Source organism: Plectropomus leopardus, chromosome 8 (assembly GCF_026936395.1).
Source record: "Plectropomus leopardus strain MGB_pleo_1.0 chromosome 8, ASM2693639v1, whole genome shotgun sequence".
NCBI lineage: Eukaryota > Metazoa > Chordata > Actinopteri > Perciformes > Serranidae > Plectropomus > Plectropomus leopardus.
The window spans coordinates 16,312,612-16,334,330 of record NC_142183.1 but is presented as its reverse complement, the minus strand read 5'-3'; the positions used below and the strand labels follow the sequence as shown (position 1 = coordinate 16,334,330).

The 21,719-nt window shown below is 38.0% G+C and overlaps 3 protein-coding genes and 1 non-coding gene across 8 annotated transcripts in view; 2 read left to right on the top strand and 2 right to left on the bottom strand.

The window, feature by feature from the left end:
- Window positions 1-849: 849 nt before the first annotated feature.
- LOC121948017 (transmembrane protein 179) lies at window positions 850-7,510 on the bottom strand. The gene is made up of 4 exons (XM_042493247.2): window positions 7,014-7,510; window positions 5,405-5,542; window positions 4,209-4,287; window positions 850-2,726 (listed from the first exon to the last, which is right to left on the bottom strand). The coding sequence occupies exons 1-4, from the start codon at window positions 7,334-7,336 to the stop codon at window positions 2,529-2,531; spliced, it is 738 nt and encodes a 245-aa protein (XP_042349181.1). The 5' UTR covers window positions 7,337-7,510; the 3' UTR covers window positions 850-2,528.
- Window positions 7,511-11,088: 3,578 nt separating this feature from the next.
- Window positions 11,089-11,161, bottom strand: trnaf-gaa (transfer RNA phenylalanine (anticodon GAA)). The gene has a single exon. It is a non-coding gene; the product is annotated as a tRNA-Phe (tRNA).
- Window positions 11,162-11,372: 211 nt separating this feature from the next.
- On the top strand, window positions 11,373-16,389 carry hs6st2 (heparan sulfate 6-O-sulfotransferase 2). Of its 2 annotated transcripts, none has more exons than XM_042493818.2 (2): window positions 11,373-12,292; window positions 14,000-16,389. In XM_042493818.2, exons 1-2 carry the CDS (start codon window positions 11,715-11,717, stop codon window positions 14,823-14,825), a joined length of 1,404 nt encoding a protein of 467 aa, XP_042349752.2. In that variant the 5' UTR covers window positions 11,373-11,714; the 3' UTR covers window positions 14,826-16,389. The 2 variants fall into 2 exon arrangements, with proteins under 2 accessions (XP_042349752.2, XP_042349751.2); XM_042493817.2 differs by having other exon boundaries at window positions 13,997-16,389.
- Window positions 16,390-18,442: 2,053 nt separating this feature from the next.
- mbnl3 (muscleblind-like splicing regulator 3) overlaps window positions 18,443-21,719 on the top strand; it is a 37,892-nt gene continuing 34,615 nt past the window's right edge. The window contains exons 1-2 of one of the 4 annotated variants that reach the window (XM_088080981.1): window positions 18,444-18,850; window positions 18,950-19,061. The gene's annotated coding sequence lies outside the window, so the exon portion shown is untranslated. Of the gene's footprint in view, window positions 19,062-21,719 lie in introns of all 4 variants that reach the window. The other 3 variants (XM_088080983.1, XM_042493251.2, XM_042493255.2) reach the window with 3 other exon arrangements.

Below are 21,719 nucleotides of genomic sequence, written 5' to 3'. Positions count from 1 at the left end.
TTACACATTTTTGTGCCCGTCACCTTCTTCCCATGTTTTTGACAGAAATCAAGTCAGTTCGCTCAGTTGTCAAAGGGTTGAACCACTGAACTTAACAGGCTTATATGTAGGACAGGTTTTTAATTACTTACACATAAAACTGTTGCTCTACAAAGGTGGAAATCCAATCAAATTGTTTCATTAAGCCTGTTTTTCTGCATCTCTCTTGTTGACTCTGCTGGTCTTCTTTGGTGCTCATGGGTTCAATAATAATTATTTGTTTAAATATTTTATTTGATAGGGACAATGTGAACTGGGCTTGGCTCTGGACCGCTTTCAATGCAGTAAGAATGTTGGTGCATAATATGAGTTATTCTTTAGGGACGTATGCTAAACTTTCATGTTTTTATGCAAAGCTTATGGATAAACAAGCTCAATTTTGTGCCTTTTTATTCACTATGACTGTGATACTCAACTTACTGCCTGCAGGGCAAATCTGACCCCGATAGGGTGCCGTGTGGCCCCCAACCATTTTCTATTTCACAATAAAAAATAAATTGTTATTATTCTTTTAGTGTACATAAGGTGCCAGATTGAATAAAACAGCATCAAAATAGAGCTTGTTATTCAAAAAAAGTGCCAGTGGAGGATCCTCCGGACCCCCCGACATGAGGTCCTAGCTGAGACCCTAATGTTCTAAAATCCTAGAAATGTCCCCAAATCCTTAAAATGTCTTAAAATCCTAGAAACGTCCTAAATCTGAGATATGTCCTAAAATCTGAGAAATGTCCTAAAATCTTAGAAACATGTATTATCTCTCAAAGTGATCAAAGTGGGGGCTTGCAGTATGTATGAGTTGACACAACAATCTTTCACATAACGGGAGACTTTTTATTCAACAAATGCAAAAAAAAAAACATGAATATGAATGAGAACAAACAGGTATAAGAGGTAAAAAGCAAAAAAACATTGTCAGTTATAGTACAAAAACATTTCATATACAACAATTCATTTCAAGTGGCATCACCGTCTCGTCTCTCTACTTCAGATTTCCTGCTCCGCTGTCTGTGTGTCATTACAACCTCCGGGGTCGATGATAACAGAAAAGAAGTTTAATTCAACTTTGAGTCATTTGTTTAAGAAAACTCGGCAAAGTTAGCAACTTCTCTCCTCCTCATCGACCCCTCTGAGCTCCGCACAATTCTCTCAACATGAAAACCATCACAGATCCTCCTTGTTACGCTACAGAATCCACAGGTATCATTTCAGGAGATGGACTGCTTCATTGACGCCCTGAGAGCGGCTGCGTCCAGACAAACAGCATCATGACAAAAATCGTCACCAGAAGAGAGAGGGCCAGCAGTGATTTTTTTTTTTTTCCCCCGTTACACAACAGAACTTGGGTCATGCTCACACAGTGAGCCTGTTACTCGGTGGCTCGGTCACACTCTCACCAAATGCTTCACAATAAAAGCGCCTCAGTGCTACATCTGAATATTACACTCAGAACAGTCGACAAAGTGTATTCTCCCTGACGAGAACACGACTGTGCAAAATGTCAGACTCCAGCAGAAATGTAAACAACCATGCATATTAAATATTTTTAAAACAGACTGTAAGAGAAACACCATCTGGCTGGTTTGGCGTCACCAGTGACGTGAATAAACTGTAAAATATTAATTTACAAAGTCACCGTCAAATGGCGAGAATCATCATTAGCTTCTAAATGACACTGCGGTTTTTTTTAGATCACTGAATACGTCTGATTCAGCTATGAGCGTTTTTATTCTATCCCTTTTGTCCCCAACACAGCTGAGGTTAGTCCCAGTTAGTGGTTTTCACGAATCACCATTAAACTGGCACTTATAATTAACAAAATTCCAGCAGAGCTTTGAAAAAACAAGAGGCGTGCTAAACAGCACTTAGTGCTGTTTGGAGGGCATTTTTAAGAATTTCAAATATTTAGATGAAAACTCTTTTTCCTTATTAAAAAAAGAGAGTTAGCCAAAGGGAGATATTGTCATTGAAAATTTAGGCTGATCTTTTTTGGCGTGCAGTAGATTGAATATTTTTTCATCCAAACGGTTAGGAGAGTCTTTGGGATTTTTTTTTTTAATCAACTGGTATTTATCATTCAGAAAAATCAGATGCTTAGTTCTGTGACTCAAATGAATCAATACATATGACGCAGAAACTGGATGTACGCTGTGGTGTCAGGGCTGACAGTGTCCTGTAATGTAAATGTCCCTGCTCAAACATCATGTGTTTATGTAATACACCCTGACTGATATTACCATGGATACGCTATTTCTAAACGAGCTGAAACAAATCTGTCATTTCTGAAACGCTGAAATGTCTTGTTACTTATCAGCTGACATACACGCCCATATGAATCATCAGTCAGTCTCTATTATACATGATGAATTATATCACAATACAAACGTTCATGCCCATATTATACATGCACATGATCAATAATGATGAGGGGCAAAAAGAGGTTTAAAATAAAGTGTAAATGGAGTTGACGTTAATACCTCACACACTCTCAGTCAGACAAAGATGGTGGGTGTTGCCGGGGGATGTGGAGGTGTCGGGGAGCAGCTTTCGGACGGACTGTGTCCCAGCAGCAGCTCCTTCTCTCGGGGACGACACGGCCCGCTGATGTGCTGGCTGTGAGAGTGGTAGAGACGCAGGAAAGCCAGGATGGACTGAGCCAGCCACAGAGCCGTCACACCCCACAGAGACACCTGAGGACACATGGTGCTATTAACAAAGACTCACAGTCGCACTTATGTAACGGAAGCATCGAGGATATGAATGATGGTGTGTGTGTGTGTGTGTGTGTGTGTGTGTGTGTGTGTGTGTGTGTGTGTGTGTGTGTGTGTGTGTGTGTGTGTGTGTGTGTGTTTTTCCCTGGTTTGGAAAGGCTAAGGAATTAATAAAGATTTTGTAAAAATGATTTATATGGTTCCCACACATTTTAATGGACAAAATTGCAAAATTTTTACATGACTTTTCAGGGACCCAAAGTTAAATATTTTATTGTATAGGGTCAGAAATTAAAAAGAGAAAAGGAAAATATTTATATCTGGAATGATGTTACATTATATATATATAAATTAGTAATAATAATAATAATTCTAATAATTTTCTTTTAAATTCTTATTACTTTCTTGCTAAAGTGACAAGAAAATTACCAGAAAATTGGCTTAAAAATAAATTAGAATAATGAAGATTTCTATATTTGAAATTAAGTTACATTATATGTTTATACATACATATATGTATACATTTCTTGTTTGTTTTTCTTTCTTTCTATTTTTTGTCTTTCTTTTTTTTTAAGATAATTTTCTTTTACTACTTTCGTGCTAAGGTGACAAGAAAATTACAAGAAATTTGACTCTAAAATAAATTAAAATAATGAAGATTTTTATATTTAAAATTATGTTACAGAAAAATAAATAAATAAATAAATGCCCCTCTTGCGCAGCATTTTTCAAACATATCAGATTAGAACTCTGTTTAAACATTATTTCAGCTCGCTGGCATACATGAAGGCTGCAGGGAGAAAATAAAGAAATGTATGCGATGGTTAACATAACGTCACACACACAGCGTCATGTTGACAGTCACAGATAATAAACTTGCAGGAAAATTTAGAAAGTTGCTGGAATATTTTGGAAAAATACTGCAACAATTTCATGACACACAACCAAATTCCATGACTTTCCCAAAACTTTTACTGATTCCACAACTTTTCCAGGCCTGGAAAATGTGTTTGTAACATTTCATGACTTTTTTGAGGTTTTCCACGACCGTGGGAACCCTGGATTTAAAATAGGGACATAATCTTTCTTTGCAAGAGCCAGAAAAAAAAGACAGAACAACAAACAGCGATGACATCGACACATCAGTAACAGTGTTAATGACTTCTATTTTGGAATATTTCTTTAATTGCCATGATTGCAATCACTACAACGGCTTCCAAATCGACTGAAAATGACTTCGGGAGGCAAATAAGTTTTACATTTAGCATTAATAGCAGCAGCAGATACCCGTGGAGCACATAATATCCCAATATCATGTCCCAGCGTTTTAGAGATAAATGTAAAAGAAAAGTTCTGTGGGGAAATACATAGAAACTATGATTAACATTAGGTTTGACTATAGCTACTATCTATTGTACACAATGTTTGTGTTTATTTGTGTGCACTTGTGAGCGCTCCTACCTGTGCCAGACTGAGCTCTGTGTAGAAAGAGGAAGTGTTCACATCCAGGTAAAGAGGAACCGACTGGGACTCTGCACAGCTGAACACAAACAAAAACACGTCGGGGTGAGAAACGATCCACACGACTCTCACAGACTGGTTCACAAATATCAGCCCAAAAAAAGACGCTTTCCCACCCGTCCGCTGAGATATTTTATCAGTACAACATCAACACTGGATCAAAATTTGTGAAGATGTAAGGAGATGTAAACGAAGATATGTCACACATTTAATTTACCGCTAGACAGATTTTCATTTATTTTTATCTGTAAATTGTTTCTTAACAGATTTTTAGAAAAGTACTAAAATATCTGACAAATATGGAAATCCATAAATATCAACACTTTGCAGAGTGAAAATTACATATAGGCTACCATTAGTGTCGCACACTTTAACCCCCTGAAACCTGGAGCAACGTCACGTTTCTTGAGCTGCATTCAGACGCCTTTCACAAGCATTTAAACCTTTGAAACCAGAACAGATTGGTTTGATTTCTTCAGAAAACACGGGGAAAAAGTCAACGGGCAAGTTGGCAAAAAATATCACACAAATTGTAATAAATAAATAAAAGGTGACAAGAAAATTACCAGAAATTTGGCTTTAAAAAAAAGTTAATTATTTAAAAAAATCAAAGAATTATGTTACAGGGAAATATATATATATATATATATATACATATATAGATATCCTTGTTTGTGCTTATTTTCAGGTAATTTTTCAAATTTTTGGGGCCATTTTTTAAATTGCTCATTGCTCCTCTTCCCTTGTTTGTGAAGGAAATAAAGCCAATTTGCTGAGGTTTCAAAGGGTTGATTATATATTGGCTAGTTTACTGGTATGAGACAATAATTACTTAAATATTTATTGTTAGTATTGGGAACCATATCAGAATTTTGCAGGTTTTATCTCACTAATTTCATTCAAGGATGATTTTTTATTAGTTATAGTTGGCAGTTTGTTAATCATCCTGTTAAACAAAGAATCCGAAACAGCTGAAATAACCGTCACAAATGTCAGTTATATTTGAAAATCCTGTTTGCACTCTTTCTTGCTCTACAGGTTCAGTTTCAGGAGAACTTTTGAGCAGCAGATCAACATGCAACTCCTAAACCAAACATCAACACACAGGATGTTTCACCATCAGAAAGCGTACGTACCTGTACGGCCGTTTGTTGTGATCAGTCACGGTGTCACACCAGGAGGCGAATCCCAGAGACAAGATAACACTGGCCCCTCCGGACAGGAAGAGCACACACACACTCAGCAGCACCGTCAGGAAGGACGAGAACAGGGTGCTGAGCAGAAAAACACACACACACACACACACACAGACAGTCATCAGACATGTGGTACTCCTCCTGATACAGATAAAGGCTATATGTTGGCATGTGGGTAGACACACATCAGTTATGATCAGACACTTAAATTTAATGCTTTTTAAGAACTTTTTAAGATTTAACCAAATTTAAGACATATCATTACACGCATTAGAGGTAGGTATAAAAGTAAGTAGTATGTGTGTGGTGCTGTGCAGGTTTCATGTTGGAATATAATTATTAGAGTGAGTTATGTTAATCTACATTTTGCTTACAGGCTAGTACAAGTATAAAGTAATGTCTGTGGCAGTTAAAACCTCAGACAAATTTTAGACTATCTAAGGATTTTACAGGCTTTATACTTATAAAACTGACTTTATGGCATTTTAAGGACCTGCAGACACTCTGTATTTACAATTAATAGCTCACCATAAAATTAACTGACTTGAATAATCATTAATGCAATTTTCCAGCAAAAATGCTAAATTCTGTGTTTGCCTTCTCGAATGTGATGATTTGCTGTTTTTCTTTGAAATATCTGATAGTTAAGTTGTCGGTTTTGGACAAAGCATCTGAAGACAGTCGGCTCTGAGAAATACTGACGTGCACTCTGTCGTGATTAATTTCAAATTCACAGTAACAACAACTAATCATTGGAGCTCTAATAGCCATTACAGTTGTAATGAAGAAATGGCTATAATTGAAATTTTGAGCTTCTTTGTTTGTATGTCTGCCTGTTGTTTTCAACTACTTTGGACATATCTCTAAACATAAAAAATAATACTAATTGTATGTATATATATGTGTATATATATACTGCAACTTATGCTACAATGCAATTTATAAAACTAGTAGTTACGTTAAAAAAATATAAATATGCATACAAAGCTACAACATTAAACAATAGAGATGCACATAAGCAAGTTTAAAAATAAGAATATATATATATTATATATGCAATGTGTAACATGCTAAATATAGTCTACATTTAAGAGTTGGAAGAATATGCACATTTGAATAACTGCACAGAGGATTGCCGTGGTTGAAATATTGCCCCAAATATTGCAGTTAAGACAGTGATACAACTATTGCACCTTAAAAACCCTGTAATTGTGCAGCTAGTAAATATGGTGCTAATCCTAATGACTGTATATACTGCATGTATTAATCGATTTATATTATTCATTAATAATTGTAATGTGCAAAATCAGTTGTAAATGCAGCTTTAAAATAAATATAAATACAGAAATAAGTAAAATATTTTCTTCAAAAATATGGTAGAGTAGAAATATAATGTACCCCTGAACTGCACTTGGGTACAACAGCCGAGGAGAGTAAATGTACTTAGTTAAATCAAACCGCTGTGTATTAGTACTACTCTCACTGCAGCAGCAGCAGTAAGTGTAGCAGCTGTAACCGGGTCGGTCGTGCAGTTATCTGTCTCACTCACTCATCGTGTCTTCCGTGCAGATAGAAGAGACACCTCCAGCCCTGCGCTGCTCCGTACAGCACCGTGAAAATACCCACAAATGTGGCGCACTGGCAGGCAGCCGGGGGGCCCCACTGCTGCACCACCAAGTGAGAGACGTCTCCCGGCTGCCCCGTCAATTCCTCCCGGTCCTCTGTCCTCCAGTAGCCGGAGGAGAAGAGAGCGCAGCGGCCTTTGAACGCGGAGCCGTTGAGAGCCAGGGGGACGACCACCAACAAGCCCGCCACCACCGACAGGGCGTGAGCCGCGCAGTGAGCCAGCAGCAGCCGCCGGTCCAGCTCCATGATATAAATATAAATTAAGCTGTTCAAGTACTCACGTTGTTAAAGAATAATATATGTCGATTAATATCAGCACATCACTGTTTATGTCCCGTGTAACGGTGCGCCGTGGTGGTGGGTATTTAAAGAAAATAGGGCGGGGACCGACTCACCCCGCTGCTCGAGCCGTTACACAACGCCTCTCTCAGAGAGGAGGAGGAGACACAGAGGTCTCACTCCGCACCAAGGTCCAGAAAAAAAAAAAATAATACTCATAATCTTAAAAACTAGCCACCAGTCTGTAGAAATATAAAACAAACTAACAATAAGGTGCAAAAAAAAGCTAACAGCAGTTAGGTACGCATAGACACGACCAATGTACACAATGTCTCATGTATCTGTACATTGTGTAAATGCAACCAAATTTAATTAAAATGCACACCTAGAATCTGAGAAATACTCTCTAACATTTCAAAATTTACTTTTAGCAGTAAGTGGCACATAGACTATTCCTAGATGTAAGTTCAACAAAGAAGCTGCTTTTTAATATGTAGTTTAATGCATGCATTATTATTACCATTATTATTGTCATAATAAAAACTAGGCAGTATTTTAACCTCACTGTGAGGCATATTTGTACCTTAAATTTGCTATATATTGCTTTTTATATTTTTGCAATACATTGCTTTTCTACTTTATGTTAGTCATTGGTCCATACGTTGTATCTGTACCCCTCTAATGTTGCATTGCAAACGCTGCACAGCAATGTCCCTTGGCGTAAATATCTGACGTTATATCTTATCTAATAAGCCACTTATGAAGGCTAATGGCTTCCAATTATTGGCCAAAGGTACAGCTAAGCGGGCTTTTTAGGTTCAAGTATTTTCGAGAGGAAAACTCCCTTTTTTGTGGACTGATATTGCCTAATTATCGATCAGAGTGATACATCTTCCTCACAGACGATCTTTGATGCTAGAAATTCCTCCAGCAGTGACGTATCCGCGACGATCTGACGTACGTTTTGACCAACTGGCCTCGTTTCACTATCTCGTGCAAAAAAGGATTTAATCACCATGTAGACAGACTGATTGATCATGTGAATGATCTCATGAAAGGCCCGATGATCGATGAATCATTGACGTTAATCAGCTGACATCTCAGCGCTGCAACCTGAATTTTGTTGTTATTTTTTTTCTATTTTAATCCTTTGTAATCTAGACTCACATCAGTGTTTGTGTGCAGTGTTCAGACGCCTGCAACAGACATTTAAAACATAAATGTTAAAAAAAAAAGGAAGAAAAGAAAACCAGTATTTTTGAAAGACATGTCCTGCAAATTGCAAGAAATTAGAAAAAGGTGACCAAAAATTAAAATCAAATAATATTACATTAAAATTTTAAATAGGGAAAAAGTGCAGAAAACTACATCCATGATTATTAGAATTGTATATCTAAAATAATGTTGTGTCATGTTTTAAGCACTTTTTTTTCAGTTTTTTTCCTCTCTAGCTCGTTTTTTTTCAGGGATTTGTTTTTGTAACTTTTACAAATTGCTTGTTATTTTTAAGGCGCCATTCCTTGTAAAGTTGCTAATTACCTTCTTATGCACTCTTATACACAAAACAAATCAGGTTACTCTACTTAGGTTTCAAAGGGTTAATAATCCTGATTACATAGCTACATAATCAGCTGTTAGTGTTTCCCAGAGAGTCATGCTGGTTTCACTGACCACTGGGGTCATACCAGTCCACTTTCCTGCAGTTAAAAAAACTGTTATAGAAAAGCAGGTTTAGATGACTAAGACTGATAACTTTGGCACCAGAGAGAGATTGGGCCCACACTGCAGTTTCGGTTTGTCTTTTTAACTGAGCCCAGAGGGGTCGATCTGGACGGCACAGTTTGGTTGAGAGGAATGTGGGTGGAGTGAAATTCTTCTGTGGGTCAGAGAATGGCATCCAGCCCCCACCCTGGTGATGAACTGAAGTCCACCACTGAAGCTGTGACACATACGTAGGCCTATTTTACTTGATTTAGGTTTAATTATTATTATTTTTTGATAGATCAGAGTAATAGTGCACCACAACACATGTGCACAATAAAGGGGGTGAATTAAATGGAATATGACATATTGGTTTGCATATACCAAAAAACTTTAAATTAAAGCCTAGATTCAATTAAGATGGAAGTGGAGACACATTTTGACAAATAAAGGCCCGTTTCAATAAGAGGCCTGGACAGGTTGCCATGCAGTAAATTTTTATAGAAGTTCTTTGGATGTATAAAACCAGGTTGTTGACCACCCACACGAGTTAACATTAGTTAGCTGCCTAGATCATGTTTAAACTTTTGTCAATATGGACATGATAATATACACATAATGAAACCATGAGCACCAAAGAAGATGGTATTATCAGTTTGGTAAACAAGAAAGACACAAACAAGAGATTAGGAGATGTAGAAGGAAAAAAATTTCAGTGTGCTACATTCATGATTATCATAACTATGTTTTCAAAATATTTTACATAATTATTGCAATTTTTAAGTTTTTTTTTTTCCCCACTCTTTTGTTTGTCACTCTTTTGTTCGTTTTTTTCACTTTCTGTTTTTAGGCAGTTAGTTACTTTGTTTGTTTGGGGGTTTTTTTGCAAATTGTCCGTTATTGTCTTGTATTTCCGGCCATTTGTTCGTTTTTTGCTTGTAAACTTTTTTCCATGTTTTTGAAAAAATAAAATAAAATAATTTCCCCAGCTTTCAAAGGGTTAAATAAATAATTTGATTGTATTTCCCATCTTTGCAGAGCATACAGACACTTGTACCAAATTTAAGCCTGTTCAATTCAGTCATTTAAGCAAATGATGGCCCGGGCTTTTAACTGAAGTTTTATACAGCGATTATTCCAATTACTGAAAGATTTAAGCTCTTATTTATGAGTAACGACAAACAGAGGCCAAGGCCTGTTATTTGCGCCATGTTTACTTAAATCACATTTAGTGGAAATGTTGTTGAAATCATGACAATATCAATCATGAAATGTGCAAAAAAAAAAAGAACAAATTAGTGAAGCAACAAGTCAGAGGTCAGCTGCAGGTTGATTTAATTAAATACTTGCCGAAAGCCAAATTCTCCAGATTGAATTACCACAGAACTGAATCAACATGATGTCTGTAACAAAAGTGGACCATTATGAGTCACGTCAGGTTGCTTATATAGGTCAGGCTGCCATTCAAGAAACAAGGGTGATACACACACAGCTAAGTTTTATCAAAAACAGTTGAGAATGACCAAATTGGTAGAAAATTCATTGAATTTCTAATTGATTACTTTACCTGGTGTCAGGTTACTAATACATTGTATTTACTGTATTTAAACTGAGCAACAGTGACATAAAGAACAATAATTGTTTCTAAAACTATCACGGTGCAATAATTTAACTGCCAAAATACTCTGCTTAAAAATTATGAGTGCTATATTGTGCTAATTATAGTTTTTCTTTAGCTTTTTTTTCCTAGACATTTTCCCTAGCGTTTTTTTATATATATAATTTTCTCAATCTACATTTTTCTTGTAATTTGTGGACCATTTCTTACCAACTTTTTATACTGCCTTTTTTCCCATGTTTTTTTAATAAATCACACCAAGTTGCTCAGGGTCCAAAGATTTACATACTTGAGTCAGTCACTTGAAAGCAGCACACGTTAAGTGAAGTCGCACCATGTTTGAAAGGGTTAGTTGACGGAATATTTGCCTTCAAAGTAAAATATCGATTGTTTTCCAAAATGCCGAAACCCGGGATCGAACCAGGGACCTTTAGATCTTCAGTCTAACGCTCTCCCAACTGAGCTATTTCGGCGATGAAGAGTTGTACTCATACATGACGAATTTACACGCAGATAAAAGTACTGATACTGTATATTTTATAATTATAATTACTAAATACACAGAAGGCAAAACTGTGAAAACTCTAGAACGGTTGCTAAGGTAACTTTGTGTTTCCATGGCTCTGGATTCGTAGAACGTTCCACATCGTGACGTAATTTGGACGCCCACATTGGGCGCAGAGGCTGCTGGGAAGAAAGGTCAAGAATCGACGGCTATGGACGACACTGATTTACTGCTGCAACAAAGATCATCGCTCTGTAAAACTAACCAATGGTACTGGAAAAACTGCTTTACTGTTGGAAATGAGACGTGTGCGCTTTGCTGCTAACAGTATAATACATATTGTTATACACTATCGTCCGTTTTTTGTGGTTCATTCGGGCTAGCTGCCGTTAGCATGCTAGCAGCCGCATTGTTATTGTTTTCGCTTCATTAGCGGCTATAAAAACACTGTTCCCGAGGTTCCCCAGCCGAGGCAGGGGTCCGGACTGCCTGAGTGATGTTTTTCTGTCCGTCCCGGGAAGATGGATGAGAAGTCCAGTAGCAGCAGCCACCACCGGCTCCTGATCGTCCTGCTCATGGTGTTGCTCTTTGGCGTCATTATGGTCCAGTATGTGTGTCCCAGCAGATCTGAGTGCCAGATGCTCCACCAGCTGGGGTCCTGGTTTAAGGACGGCGGTGCAACTGGTTCCCGGAGCGGTGGCAGTGACAGCCAGGACGGCCTGCAGAAAGATCCGTACATCGCAGAGGACGGCGCTCTGGTCCGCTTTGTCCCCCGTTTCAATTTCACCAGAGCAGATTTAAACCGTGTGGTGGACTTCAACATCAAAGGAGATGATGTGATAGTTTTTCTGCACATTCAGAAAACCGGCGGCACGACGTTTGGGCGACACCTGGTGAGAAACATTCAGCTGGAGAGGCCCTGCGAGTGTCACGCAGGTCAGAAGAAATGCACCTGTTACCGGCCAGGTAAAAAGGAAACCTGGCTGTTCTCCCGGTTCTCCACCGGCTGGAGCTGCGGGCTTCATGCGGACTGGACTGAGCTGACCAGCTGCGTCCCGACACGCATGGACTCACGAGAGGCTCCGGAGAACCTGCCCAGGTAGGTAGAGGACAAAGGTACTCAATTTACCAAATTTGACCCCTGATAGAGTACCGAGTGGCCCCCAACTATTTTCTAATTCACAATAAAAATAAAGTGGTTCTCACTGGGAATTGTTTTTGTACTTTAAGTGAACACAAGGTGACAAAGTGTATACAAGAACATCAAACCAAAGCTTGTTTACCTTACAGAATGACTTGCGCCACATTTAACTACATTTACATAGGAATAAATACACTCTTGTAGGTATTTGTACCTTTCAGAATGACCTAGTGAAACTTGTTTAGCTTGTAGTTAACCTCCCAAAGTCCTAGAAATGTCCTAAAGTCTTAGAAATGTCCTGAAATTCTAGAAACGTCCTAGAAACGTGTAGAGCTGCTGCTACTGGCCCCTGGCCTTTTGTCATTTTGCAAATGTGGCCCCCGTGCAAAGCAAGTTGAATGTCCCTGGTGCAGGACGATGCTTGAGAGAGGAATCAGGATGTTACTGCGTATATCAAAGTGTAATAAAATGTTACATTTACTGTATGTTAGGGCTGGGGGAAAAATCCATTCAGCATAGTATTGTTATATTTCATGTGGCAATATTGTATTGATATTTTATGAGATTTTTTTTATATGAAATGAAGTGAAGTGAAAAACTTTACCTTTTAAAAGTTCATCTTGCTGCTATTTTTTTTTTTGTTGGGGACAGAATTTACAGTTTAAAAAAAATGTAATAAATCACAATATATTGCATACAATGCATGTTTTTGCAATGCTCAGTATATTATCAAAACAAAAAAATGCAATAATATTGTATAATGATTTAGGAATTGTGATAATATGACCTCTGTTACAGCTGTTTATTTGTTGAATAAACGTAGCAATTCTGTTATATTGAGTGTTAATGTGACCCTTGGAGGAAGTTTTAACACTGCAAGCACATTGTCAAAATGTGGTTATAAGATAATATTTGCTTTTTAACCAAGTATGCACTTTGGAAAAATGTTAATTAAAATATATTTAGTGGCTAAACTTTACTGAAACCTAATGCACAATTATTTCTGGTACACGCAAACTAAATAATTGCAGGAACTTCTGCCAAAGGCGTCCAAAGCATAGTACATTAAATGCTTACTTTAATAGTTAAAAAAAAATATAAATTTGAAAAAAAAATAGTTGCAGCCAGGTGTGTTTGCAATTAAACTTGGTTTTGTTTGCAGTTTTTTTTATTTCTAAGTAATTTGTGCCATCAGTAAGTTAAAATTGGCTGAATAAATCAGTTGAAGGACTTAAATTCTGGAAGCTCTCTGAGGCCGCTCTCACCCTCTGTAGGTGCAAAATGGTTTAATCTGCCCGTGCAATAGGATTCTACCTTAAATGCAGGTAGAACTGAGTGAATTATGATGAACTCTGTCATGTATTTCCCCAAGAAAAGGAAATAGGGGTTCCAAAAAAAGAAAAGAAAGATTGAAGGAAATGGACAGAAAACAAACTGACCATGTAAAAAAAAAATAATCAAAAGGTGTATGATAGAGTCCTGGATCAAGTAGAGAAAAGGTAGAGGGCCCACAGAGACCGTTTATGTTGAAGGCCCAGAATTTGATGCTACACTTCTGTTTTCAGCACCAGTGCAAATACACAAATTAATTTCAGTGACTTTTGAGGCTATTTTTGTCGTTTGTTGGCTTATTTCCAACCTAATGTCTTCTTTTCTCTCCAGTAGGAACTATTATTATATAACCATCTTAAGAGACCCAGTATCACGCTACCTGAGCGAGTGGCGTCACGTGCAGCGCGGTGCTACATGGAGGGCCTCCTTACACGTGTGCGATGGACGTTCACCAACGCTGTCTGAGCTGCCGAGCTGTTACTCAGGGGACGACTGGTCAGGCTGCTCCCTGCAGGAGTTCATGGACTGCCCCTACAATCTGGCCAACAACCGGCAGACCCGCATGCTGGCCGATCTCAGCCTGGTGGGTTGCTACAACGTCTCCACCATGAGCGAGGAGGAGCGCTGGGCAGTGCTGCTGGAGAGCGCCAAGCGTAACCTGCGCGGCATGGCCTTCTTTGGGCTGACTGAGTACCAGCGGAAGACCCAGTATCTGTTTGAGCGCACCTTCAACCTGGAGTTCATCGCGCCCTTCACACAGCTCAATGGCACACGCGCCTCCAGCGTCGAGGTCCCTCCAGAGACACAATACAGAATCCTGCAGCTGAACCGATGGGACGTAGAGCTGTATGAGTACGCCCGTGACCTTTTCTTGCAGCGTTTCCAGGTGGCGAGGCAGCAGGAGCGCAGGCAGGCCAGGGCAAGGCGGCAGCAGGAGAGGAGGCGGCTCCGTGGAAGGCTCACAACAAAGCAAGGGAGGCAGCTGAAGCCCACAGAAACACCCCGTCAGCCTGTGAGCCAACCCGTAGTGACTGAGGAGCAGCTGAAGGTTAAAGCTGGAGGAGACAGCGTGGAGTCAGAAGTGCTGCTCCCAGACTGGTGGGATCTGGATGAGAACGGCACCATCGAGGATTACACGGACAATGTGGAGCAGTGGTAGTGACAGGAACAAGCAGTAGGGTGTCTTAATACTAAAGCTGGGCTGCACCAACAAGGATCAATTTAATCTAAGATTAGCACTAATCAGAGTTTAGTAAAACAAGGTTTGAAATGAGTAAATCCAGATTTAAAGTTAAGTAGAGCTCTGTTGCACCATTAAAAATTAATCTCAGTTTAGTAAAGCCAAGTGTATTTATTTAAACCGAATTGAAACTGAGTTTAATGAATAGGGTCAAGCATCATATCAAAATTAAAATAATACATAAATACAGACATAATTAGCATGCTGTTAGTAGAGTCTATAAAGTGCCCGAGGGATGACGTTTTTCTGTCCGCCAACCTGGAAGCTAAAGTCACCCTAGTTCCCTTGTTTAAAAAGCCGATGGGATTTTTCCATTGGATTTTGGATTATTGCAGAAAATAAGCACTTTGGTTAACAAACTTTTGTGATACTTACACGTTTTCTTCAGCAAGATAATCTCCACATATGAACACCACTTTCAGGATTTTTGAAGCCTAAATGTAATTACCAGAAGTAAAAAGCTAATGCTATGTAACGTAACAATAAACGTTACACTTTTGCTAGGTAGCTAAAAAGTTTCAATCTTAACAGTACTCACGAGGACAGTTGGCCCAATCTTCCTGTTAAGCTCCGAAACCGGTATCTTGACAAAAATTGATCAACATTATGAAAGTCAGGTAGGTTGAGTACGTCTCAACTTTCTTCAAGGAAGTTGATTATTTTGCTCAATCCATCTCAAAAAGAGAGCCGTTGTAAAAGTTTAACCTCCTCAACTTTAGGTTGAAAGTTAACCCTGGATCACAGTTTAAAGTTTTGGTGCCACAGAATTAAATTTAATCCAGGTTCAGAGTGAAAATTGAACAGATTTAAAAGAGAGGTTCAAATTTAATCTGTCTTTATTTTAATATACTTCTAAAGTTTGGTGCAACATAATTTAAACTTAAACCATGATTTAATCAGGTTTAAAAGTTAATCCTTGTTGGTTCAGCAGCTTTTAAGTGTGCCAAGTTCTGCCTTGTCTGTTGTTAATCAAAGGTATTTTTTAGGATATGCCTTCCACTAAAATGTCTTTTTCTCTCACCATGGACAACTGACACTATTTATTTATGGATACTGACTGTAATTATTTGCCACAACTGACATTAATAATAGATAGATTTCATGATACAAAGAAAGGCGGTCTAGGTACCTACAATCCTTTACCTTTCATTGATCTCCTGGCGTTTAAACACATCTGAACTGTTGTGAAGTAGCTTTGAATGAGGGAGTGTTTATTTTGTCTATTTTGTCTTTGTTTAAAAAAAAAACCAATGTAATACTTTGTTTCTATATATAATATGCTACCATTTGTGATTTACAATCTGTATGTTTGCCAAAATGTTGTCTCATTTTAAAATGCACCTGTTTTTAAGTGTCTTTTAAGAAATAGAAAAGGAGAATTTTCATAGATACCTCATTGTGTAGCATTAACTGCTAATGTTGTAAAATTACTGAATATGTCCCAAGTCTCATTTTTTTTTATATAAAAAGGATTTTACATTCACTTTTTTGACTTCGCTCACTTCATTATGTTTTTCTTTGTCCGATCGTGTGCATAAGAGACTGCAGGCTTTTGTGTTGCACTTGCAAACCTCCGGCACACCAGCAGGAGGCGCTGAAACACGAGTTATCAAATCAAAACTTCCTGGGTGGAGACACTGAGGTCATAGTTGTCATCACAGCTTATTCTTAAATTTGGTAGGGTGGGATTTAAACTATTTTTTCCAGTATGATCCTCACAGAGATTTAATAAAGGGATCAGCTGTGACAGCTGTTCCTAAATTTTTAAGAATTATTCAGCAGTATGAAGAAGACTTTATGGAGGTTAAGGGATTGTTAAAAGAAGGGATGTGGTTTTTTTATTAGTTCAGTTATGTTGGTAGAGATGGCCGAGGGACGAGAGCAGTGTAGATTAATTAGCCATAATAATACCTGTAAAAACCCAGTGTTAGGGAGTAATTAACTACATGTAGTTAAATGACCAGTTAAACAATAATTTGCAGTAATTGGGTGGCACGAATTAACACTTAAATTAACACTGGGTCATGTTGTGTATGTATTTAATTACAGACTACATGTTTATAGTATTCTCATGATGTTTTCACCATACAGTTAAACTAGCCTTTGACATGCTAAAAAATGATCAGCAGTCTGAAGTACTTTTCATTGTGAAGTAGCTAGTAGTTTGGTCACTATAAATTTTACTGTAGTTTTCTCATACAGTGTGTATTTAAATTTGGATTAGACAATGAACAATCTGGATCCTGCCTTCAGTTTTTGCTTCAGTCATATTTAATAGCTAATGCCAAAAATCTGAAAGCCCAAAGTGCAGTATAATATTATTATTACACTCAAATAGTTTTTCTGGTCCTTTTTAAAGATAAAGTTACTTAAACATACAGTAGATGTATGCACAGAGTACCTCAGGAATAAGTCTAAAACGTGGAAATGAGTTTCAGCACTCCCCTTATATCAGCGTAAATTATTATTATTATTTTTGGATGTTAACTCAACTTTAACACTTTGTTCTACGACATAAAACACATCAGCAGATACCCCACTCATAAATTTTGGAGCTGTCATGTGTATTAAAAAAGGCAGTTGCTAACAAGAGGCTAAATAAGACTAACTTTCATAATGTCATCACTCCAAACATGTCTTTATAGCCTTGTTATGGTGACAATGCTAAATCATTCAACCATAGTGAAGTTTGTTCATAGCCTAACATTAGCTTTTTACTTCAAATTATTGCATTTAGGCCTCAAATATCCTAAAAGTGGTTTTCATTTGTGAATATTATCTTGCTGATCAAATTGTGTGAGTATCATAAACTTTAGTTTGCCACAGAGTTAAGCAGTTAGCCTTTAACCTTTTGAAACCTAGATTGACATTAGTTTTCTTTTACTGTGTTTAGATGCCTTTCACAAGCTATTTGAGCCTTTGAAACCTCAGCAAAGTGGTTTGATTTCTTTTGAAAACATGAGGGGGAAGGCAATGACCAACTTGGCAAGAAATAACCTAAAAATACAGGGAGGATTATTAGACAATCATCACAATAAATAAGGAAAAATAATAAAATAATGATTATAATAATAAAATTTTATATTTGAAATTATGTTACAGAAAAAAAACAAAAAAACAAAATGTTAATGTTTGTTTTTTCTATTTTTTGTTGGTTTGTTTATAACTTTTTTTCTTGGCAAGAAACAACCTTAAAAAAAGGCTTTGTTTTATTTTTTAAAAAGAGGAAAGGGTTGTTAGAAAATAATCGCGAAAAATAGGGAAGCATTTCTTAAAATCTTTATAGCTAATAATTTTATATTTAAACTATTTTACAGGAAAAGAATTCTTATTATTTCCAGCCATTTTTGGGTGTTTTTTTTTTTACTTTTTTTTTTCTTTTCTCACTTTTGGGCCATGTCCTGCTGAGTTGCTCGTTGCTTCCCCCCAATGTTTTAGAAATAAATCAACCCCATTTGCTCAGGTTTCAAAGGGTTAAATTATAGCCCTAAACTAAAACGCTGTGGAGCTGTGGGTGTTTTTTTTTTTTTTTTTTTTTTGGCTAAGGTTCACGTGGGCCGTTTGACAGTGTGAAATACCTTTCTAACTGTCAGTAATAATGAGTCATGCGTTACCAGGGAAGTCTTTTATCCGCCTTTCACGAGCGTAATCTTAACCACACATACCTGTCTTAATGGCCAGTCCCACCTGCGCCGTGTTATGGCAGCCTGCCTCAGTAACCTGCCGTGTTTTTGTCGTGACTTTGATTTCCCCCCTTAATGCTAATTACGTGATCTAATAAATGAAAGCAAACACTCTCCCTCCCAACTCCTCCCTCGCCATTTCTGCCCTCCCTCTGATTTTTTTTTCCAAATCTGTTATTCTGCTCAGTGTTGCAGCCGAGCAAATTTAGTTGCTGCAAACATTTCAGCTGCCAGCTTCTTTCTTTCTCTCACTCCGCAGCGGTAACACGTTTTATTTTATTTTTTTTTTACTTGCCTCGGTTTTATTATCCCTCGCTAGCGATAACGCGCTTTCATTTCTGCTTCTGCTTTCACTTTTAGATTATATATATCACACCGAGGACGCGCCTCTGTGGAAAATAACCATCAAAATTAACATTTAACCGACGTTAATGTAGGAGAAGACGTCTGAGAGCGACTGGACTACAAACAGGTAAGAGGCTGAGCACGTCTGGCGCAGCAGTAATATAATGCCACCTGGTTTTATATTTAATCCATGCTGCAGTCATTTAAAATGCCTGTTGCGTGGAAGCTCAAAGCTGTCTTTGTTAATGTTAATTACAGGCGGTGTTACACACAGGCACAGCAGTAATAACATTAACATTTGATATGCTTTAGGCAGGTCTGCTGAGAGCTGGATGCAAATAACGCCTGTCAAATTTGAGATCTGCACACAAGGGTTTGGCTGAATGCAGCATGCAGGGATTTCAATGGGTGTATTTACAGTAGCAGTGTTTCGAGTGCAAGTCATGCCAGAGTGAAGGGCAAAAAAATCAATGTGAAATTACTTTCTGAGTCACTGTATTATTGTATTAAATCCATTACAGCTGGCTGAAGTGAAGAGCACCTGCAGTTATCTGTCTAGCTGTATGTCTGCAGGATTTTGCGGCCTCCTTGCATGCATGTGATGCAGGGAGCTTGACTTTGTCCTAGTTTAAACTTCGGGTTCAAACACTCAAGCCGCCATAGCACTGTGTTATCACTACTTGCCTTCAGTATGTACAATACTGTACGCCAAGGATACTCAACCTGCTTTTCTTGGGGGGCCACTTTTGCAAAATGACAGTAGGCCAGGGGCCAGTCACTGTAGCCCTGTGTAGGATTTTAAACCATTTCTAGGAATTTTCAAGGATTTTATGGTGTTCATGGAGTTTTAGGACATTTCTAGGACTTTAGGACATGTCTAAGATTTTAGTGCCTTTCCAGAGTTATAGGACATTTCTAAGATTATAGGGCGTTTCAAGAATTTTAGGACATTTGTAGGATATCAGGACTTTTTGGGGGATTTCAGGATATTTCTGGGATTTTAGGACATTTCTAAGATTTTGGGGAATTTCTAGGCATTTAGGACATTTAGAGGATTTTCGGACGTTTCTAGAATATGAAGGACATTTCTAGGATTTTATGATGTTTCTCTGCTTTTAGGACATTTTTGGGATTTCGGGCCATTTCTAGGATTTGAAGGACATTTTTAGGATTTTAGGATGTCTCTAGGATTTGAGGACTTTCTAGGATTCTAGGACATTGCGAAGATTTAAGGACATTTAGAATATTTTTGAGACTTTAGGACATTTCTAGGATTTTAGGATGTTTCAAATTTCAGTACATGCCTGATTTTAGGACTTTCCTAGGATTTTAGGACATCAGGGGCTTAGCGAGGACCTTTGTCGGGGGTTGTGGCCGATCCTACACTTGCACTTTTAGTTTTTGATAAACAAGCTCTATTTTGATGCTGTTTTATGCACTCTGGCACCTTATGCATACTAAAAGCACGAAAACAATTCCCATTGTGAATCACTATTTTTTTTGTTAATTTAAAAATAGTTGGGGGGGGGGGTGCACGCGGCACCCTATCAGGGGACAGATTAGGCTTGTTTGCTTTAAGTTGAGTGTTGAGTATCATCCATCAGTATTGCCATCACCTTGGCTCATTATACAGTACTTCCAGTTAAGACAAGTTCACGCTCCCTTCAGGCTGTGGACTCTGCACCAGTCCAGCTAGTTTTTCTTTACTTAATATAAACACTGATAAACTGACAGACACACACGCGGGCAAGCAGCCACATTTCCCACATAGCCTATTTTCATTTCCCCTTCTCTCACAGACTCATTAACTGCCTGGGAAGCGCCTTCTTTTATGGTGCAAATAAAATCATTCAGCAACCAATAACAAATCAAAAATGTTCTGCTGACGATTTTGGTTCAGCTATTACAGTTTTTCCACGCAGTTAACTTTCATGATCTGACTGCAGGGATGTGAAACTCCCGGCTCAAAACCAGTAGACAAACATGAAAGCCTCGGGGCTCACACTATATTCTCTTTTCTGAGTAAAACTTTTTTAAAAGTGCAACAGGCAAGTTGGGTTAAGGTCGCGTTGTCCTGTTTGATGGGTAAGGCCTGCCGTGTGTTTACTTGAATGGGAACTGTGGTGCTTTAATGAGCTGAAAGGATTACTGATACTTAACCTAATTACTTTGCTCCCTCCCTCCAGGCTGCCAGCTCTCACTCTCATTGTGATTTATGGTTCTTCCACCTGCTTTTTAATCAATCACCTTGTCATTGACATGATCCTGTTTTGCACTCATCCTTGTCGTTTCTCCCAAAACACTTGATAGTTAGGCGAACTGTACAGATCATAGTTGGAGATCAGGGTTTTGTTTTTCATTACGCACCTATGAGTCTAAAAAACAATTCACCAAGCTTTTGGGAATGGGAAACTCCCAATTAAAAAAAATAAAAATAAAAATCCCACAGGAAATTTACAGATTCTCATGTGAAACTAAACAGACACACACATGTGGGCCAAAAATGTTTTTCCCCAACATATAAATGCTAAAATCACTTACATTGATTCTCCAGTCTTAAGTTTTATAATCTTTTGAAAAACAGAGCAATTTTGAGATTTCTAAAGCACCATTATTGCTGTCGAACATTGGCGAAAAATGAAAGTGACAAGACACTGAAAATATCCTCCTGTCTGTGTCATGACTGTGCAAAAGAGCAAAGGAAAAAAGAGACGCAAAAGGCATTTGGTTAGTGTTAATGTGCCACCTTACCTTTCTCTGAATGCATGCCCGAAACTTTACAGTG